The sequence below is a fragment of the Chiloscyllium plagiosum genome, unplaced genomic scaffold, assembly GCF_037043375.1.
Source record: "Chiloscyllium plagiosum isolate Xiang-an unplaced genomic scaffold, Cpla_swu_hap1 HiC_scaffold_13, whole genome shotgun sequence".
Lineage (NCBI taxonomy): Eukaryota > Metazoa > Chordata > Chondrichthyes > Orectolobiformes > Hemiscylliidae > Chiloscyllium > Chiloscyllium plagiosum.
In genome coordinates, this window is record NW_028270151.1 from 43,297,551 (window position 1) to 43,303,422 (window position 5,872).

The 5,872-nt window shown below is 45.4% G+C and overlaps 1 protein-coding gene across 1 annotated transcript; it reads right to left on the minus strand.

Annotated features, from left to right (window-relative positions):
- Positions 1-2,016: 2,016 nt before the first annotated feature.
- Positions 2,017-4,093, minus strand: hes1 (hes family bHLH transcription factor 1). Its single transcript, XM_043702936.2, has 4 exons — positions 3,759-4,093; positions 3,563-3,658; positions 3,365-3,452; positions 2,017-2,939 (listed from the first exon to the last, which is right to left on the minus strand). Exons 1-4 carry the CDS (start codon positions 3,864-3,866, stop codon positions 2,299-2,301), a joined length of 933 nt encoding a protein of 310 aa, XP_043558871.1. The 5' UTR covers positions 3,867-4,093; the 3' UTR covers positions 2,017-2,298.
- Positions 4,094-5,872: the final 1,779 nt, after the last annotated feature.

The following is a 5,872-nucleotide window of genomic DNA, read 5'->3' on the forward strand; positions in this document are numbered from 1 at the left end:
AATTAGGACCAAGAAGCGATCTCTCCTCCGGGAGGACTAACTCGTGTGTCAGAAACGCGCGAGCCAACATTCTCCGAGCGACTGGCAACATGCCGACTGCAAAGGGTTCGCTTCTTTCTCACGACCTTTCAGGTTTCTGATGTCATCTGGGAGCTATTCATTTCCTGCCAGAAGCTTTGCCTGCAAACCACCTTGGCCGCAGTGAAGCCCAAGGCTTGGTACGAACTCAGCTAAATCATAAACTGCTGTCCGAATACAATAAACGCAGAAATAAATTGCACCATATGGTAGCACTTAGCGCCAAGAGAGAAGCAAGGCTACACTTCTCATGTGCAAGGAGTGTGGGAAAAGTTAATTGACATTAATGACAACCTTCAAACAACATACGATGTCCAATTTAACCATATAATTGCGGCATTGACCAAACTTTTAAAAACTGAAAGGTAGTTTTACATACCAACCGAAATATTTTGTGAGCTTGTGTCTTGTCAGGTTATTTTTTGAAGATTTCTTTTGTCTTCAATAGTCTAAAGTCACATAAAATGCATTTAGCAGATTCACTTTTTATTGTAATATTATAAAGCTGTGTAGGCTGCTCGCTAGTTCAATATAAGGGATAGTTCAAATTTCCTAAGTTCTTCAGCAAAAGGAAGCATCACAGACTACATGTGCATTTGTTCAAAGAGATGTAAAGGTCACTCAAAAAGCTTTTGAGTGAAAACGTTTTACTGCAGTCTGCATGCCCTGACACCACTGTGTGTAATGATGCCGCGAATTTCCTGACTTAAAACTAGTCCATGTGGAATCAGGTATTGTGTTTAACATAATGCCTGTCAGTGTGAGAACTGCGTACTCCCTATGAGCTGCAACAAAATGGGACATTTTATTTAGAGTGATTGTTCTTTCTTTGATCGACAAGTTAATAGTCCACCGGAAGGCGGCCCGGAATAGTTCTGCACCTTCGCCATAATGATGAGATCAAGTCTTCAGGAATAATATGGTTAAGTATCGGGTTGATTTGCCCGGATACTTTATATTGTGCTGTTGGCTAAACCACGCGAAAAGCACATTAAACACCTGGGGCTCTTAAAGAGATTAGCCTGTTTTTGTAACTTTCACACAAAACAAACCTTTTCTTTTCTGAAGTAAAACCCTACGAGTTTCAGCCAACTGCGAGTGCTAATATGTCTCACTCACATTTTTCTCTCTTTGTCTTGTTTCTCCTTGTCCTCACCACCTGGGCTCGAGAACAACCACCTGCGTTACCAGACAAAATACAACAAGTTTTGTGGTAGGAACTCTACAAATTCCCTACAGAATCTGTGACTGTTTAAAACTGCCTTTTCTGGCCGATGCTTGTTAAGAGGCGAAACCCGATATGGAGGGCAGATTTCTCGAAATCTGATCGCAAAGAGTTTGTCCACAGATTTCGCGGAATTAAAAGCTTATTGTCCCATTCCTCAGCAATAAGTCAGACCAGCCGCCAAATTTAAACTCTGAAGAGGTGCCATGTGCCAGGTCAGTGTTAAGGGGGCAAACTTTTTCCGAAATTCGACTTGTATTTTGCACAATCACTCGCATTATCACTCTAAGTAAGATGTCACCACCACACCAACCACCCCCCTCCCATCTCTGGTTCTTTCCTTGTCATATTACCACTCTCTTAGGCCCTACATCATCAGTCCTTTTGTCATTCAATCTCCCTTCTCTTCCATTTCTATCACAGTTTTCCGTCTGTTCTTCTTCCCACCTTTTGCTTAAAACTAATCTATATTTTGTCCATTTCCCATGAAATGGTTTTTCCTCCTGTTCCTCACCCTCTGAACATGTTTTACATTCTCTGTGTTTGAAGCATCCACAATGTTTCACTTTGATTCTGGGTTCACAAGACGGTTCCTCATCCCACCCAACCCCACCCCATCCAGTTATTGAGAGCTGACTTCCACACACCATCCATTCAACCCTTCCTCAGGTGCTAATGTTCTGCTCAGGGAAAAGACAAACACTCAACAGGTATTAATGTTAGTTTTCTTTTTATTTCAAATATAAATCTTCCAAATAAAAGGAAGTTACTTTTAAGAGCATTCAGTTTAATCTTTGGCATTTCAACACAGCAAAAAAAAGATATCTTGAGAAGACAAATGCAATTCGATATGAAGATTAGAAATATGTACAAATATAGTGCACAATGTGGACATTGTTATACAATTCTATACATCAAATGGACTTTAAAAACAATAGTCTTTTTGCTTTTGAAAAGAAAGTTTCCAGTCACTTGTTTTTCGCGAAATGCCCCAGTTACCAAGGTCTCCAGACGGAATCTGAGGAATCTGTCGGTCCATTCACACTGACCGGACTGACTGCAGTGGTGGCAGCCGAGAGTGGAAGCGGGAAGCCGGCTACTGGGGTGATAGCGGGCTGTTGTACTGGGGACCTGCTGGCCGGAGACAGGGCGGAGGGCAACGCGCTCACGTTGGCATTGGCATACAAAGGGATGACCGGTCCTGCCGTTAGCTGTCCATTGGGTCCAAACGCCGTGTTGGGAATGAGGAAGGCAAACTGGCCGTCTGACGCTGGCACAAGCTGGAAACCGCCGTAGACCTTCGCTGCAGCGGGCATCGCCTCAGCAGCCGCCAGTTTGCAAGGCATGTTGACTCCGTTCAGGGGCATGCCGCTGCCTCCTGATCCCGGCAACTGGACATGGAGGGGTTGTCCAAAAGCAGCGTGGGAGCTGCCGCTCACAGCTGGGCTGGGGGCCGCCTGGCTGTAGTTCATGGCGTTGATCTGAGACATGCAGTTTGCCAAGTGACTGAGCAGTCTGGTTCGGACTTCTGTGTTAACCCCTTCGCAGGTAGACAAGAATCGGGTCACTTCGTTCATGCACTCACTGAAACCCGCTCGGTATTTGCCCAGAACTGTTGGGTCTGTACTCAAAGCAGCTAAAACGTAAAGAAACAGAAATAAATGAATCGCCTAATTTAATCACTCTATCTCTAAGCTTCAGTAATTCTTTGATAATACCGTTTTCTAAACGTATATAATGTGCGCTTTAGAATTACGACATTCCAAATACTGATTAATCATACAACTATGCAAATGGGTTAGGTGTGTTTGGCTTCAATTGTGAGTGACTCTTGAAACAAATTGATAAGTAAATGTCCTGAAAATGATTTCCAAGTATTTAACATAAGGCTATTTACATTTCAGGAGCGACTACAGAAACAGTCGCCAAGTTGGAATCTATAAATAACCCAGACCGTGGGAACTCCTGACTTTCGCCAAGTCAGGGAAATGTTACCGAATACCAGCGAGACCACAGGCGGAAGTTAGCAAGACAGCAATAAATTGTGAATTAAACACTTACCAGTCATTTGGACACGCTGCAGATTTCGAAGATGTTTCACTGTCATTTCCAGGATGTCAGCTTTTTCTAACTTTGAATGTCTGGAACTCTGTAGAGATATATTAGGCATAGGTGAGGGAAAATGTCACGCTTCCTCTGCACGAACTGAGCGCCTCCTGTCTCGGCACATCCATTTAAAACAAATGATCAGATACTTACATCCTTCTTCAGCGCATCCAAGATTAGAGTTTTAAGTTGACTTAAGCTTTCATTGATTCTAGCCCGGCGCCGCTTCTCCATAATTGGTTTGGATGACTGAAAAATAAAACGGGTGTTTCATTAAGCAACACAACATAAGTGTCTCTTTGATGCTGCGTCAAACTTCTACCACCCGAAGAGTGGGCAAAGTATTTACCTTCCGATTTTCAGAAGCCGTTTTTGGCTTATCTGGCGTAGCGTTTAAACTAGCTGGGGTGGCAGCCACGGGGGAGGAGGACGCTTTCTCCATGATATCTGCTGGCATTTTCTGAGACAAGTTTCCAGCAGATTAGAATGAAGCGATCTGTTCCTTGCGATCTGTAGCTTTCTTTAAAAATATGTGAGTGTGTGTTTGTCTTCTTTCCGCGTCTGGTAACCTGCGAGTTTATTTCCAAGGCGGGCGGTGCACTTTTATTTTATGAGGCTCCCTGTCTGTCTATTGCTTTACTTGTGTTATTATCAGTGATGTGAATGCAGAGCCGCCGCTCTGGCCGCCTCTATTTATATCTGGCATTGCACGCGAACGGCTCGTGTGAAACTTCTCAAAGTTTCTTTCCCACACTAACTTGTGGCCAATCAGAGCGCGGCACACACGAGCCCGTCCCCGGGGCGCGCCCCCGCCGCTCGTGGTGGACGACGCGCCGGGATTGGCTGCAGCGCTGCGGGGCGAGTGGCCAATCGACGTGTGGCAGTCGCCCGGGCGGGCTGTCAATCAAAGGGCCGGGGTGGGGGGCGGGGCCACCGGTCGCTGGAGGCGGTCTGACGTCTGTCGGCATGCGAGCTCCATTATCAGGTGGGAGCACGTGCCGGCTCGGGAGGTGTGGGGGCCGGGTGAGGCAGCTGCGGAAAAGCCTGGGAAAACCACGCCCCCTCCCCCTCCACTGGCTCCCGAGAGCCGGCTCTCCCAATCAGCAGCGTCGATTCCGCGTCCAGGGACGCGATACCAGACTCTGCCGAATGATGGCCCCCCTGAGCCACACACGAGGGGTGGGGGATACGGTCGTGTTAGCGGGTGGGGGAAGGGAAGGCCAGCGTTCGTGCTGCCGGGGGACCCCCTCGACGCGTGGCAAGCAACCAGCAGGGGCATGGTGCACCAGAGGCTGGGATCAGATACTGCAGCAGGCCAACAGGTTGCAGCTAGCCCCTCCGCGTCCTTGTCGGCGGAGAGATGCATCTGGTGAGCCTCAGACTTCATCACTGCCCGCACACACACAAAACATTGTTGCAATGGCCGACCGGCTTCTGGGGGCAGCAGGGCAGGAGAGAGGTGCGGTTAACATGCACAGCACAGACTTGTTCTTTGCGTCTATTGTACGGGTTGCAAAACGAACATTCTCGAAAGACGTCGATTAACTGCGGCCACTGCATTTAACTGTGGATTATGGTCATAACCGCACAGCTATTCAGGAAATGCAGTGATTACCAATCTGTGTGTGCAATTTCAGAGGTTGTTTGTCGTAGTTTACGACTTGCCACGAGACCAAGAGAATGTTGCCTTTTTCAGACAAGTTTATTAAGGTTATGCAAATAAAAACGACTGGGCGTCAATATTATGATGTATTTCTGTTTTATGAATTTATACAAAACCCCACCCAACACACAGAGGTAACTTCATAAGGAAACGAGTAGTCATTAAATAGTTGAGACAGTGTCAAAAAGTTTGTTAAAAAACAGCTTTTGTTCTTTGTGCGTCATTACGAAACAAAGAAACAAATGTTGCACATTGAAACTGCAACATTTCTACACTTAACGCGTCGTCATATTTTGGATCACGCTAAACATAAGACTCGCATCTGTCATTACTGAGGACACTTTAAACAATGTTTTCATAAAAAATGTTTATCTGCACTCACTCACGATCCTTCTGTGTTTTTCAGTATCTTATTTTTACTGCAAATTCCCAGCACTTATTGTGTTTTATTTAAATTGTCTGGTGCGCTGGCCTGGTCACGTTCAGTATCTGGGGCGTGAACTTGCTTTGTGGAGATTATTGATGAAATTTTAATAAATTACCAACAAAGCAACTAGTGCGACCCCCTAATCATTAAAGGTGCGGGATGGGGACAGCAGATAGCCACCGCCTCCGTCATTCTAGCTTAAAACCATTTAAAGCGGAAATGTCAACAAAGTGAATAAATCACTCAGCGTTTTCGATTTGCGACAACTTTTTAAAGCACGATTTTTTCTTTTTAATTATTTTATTTGTAAATGTTCAACAAAAATATTTTTTTTTCTAAAATATAAACCTACATACACAGGATCGAAACCAGT

Bases quoted from the DNA above. Each gene is read 5' to 3' on its own strand.
- hes1 (XM_043702936.2), bottom strand. From the start codon at position 3,866: ATGCCAGCAGATATCATGGAGAAAGCGTCCTCCTCCCCCGTGGCTGCC. The intron at 3,659-3,758 runs GTAAATACTTTG...TTTATTTTTCAG, and splicing joins CGGCTTCTGAAAATCGGAAG to TCATCCAAACCAATTATGGA. The intron at 2,940-3,364 runs GTAAGTGTTTAA...TTTACGTTTTAG, and splicing joins GCAGCGTGTCCAAATGACTG to CTGCTTTGAGTACAGACCCA.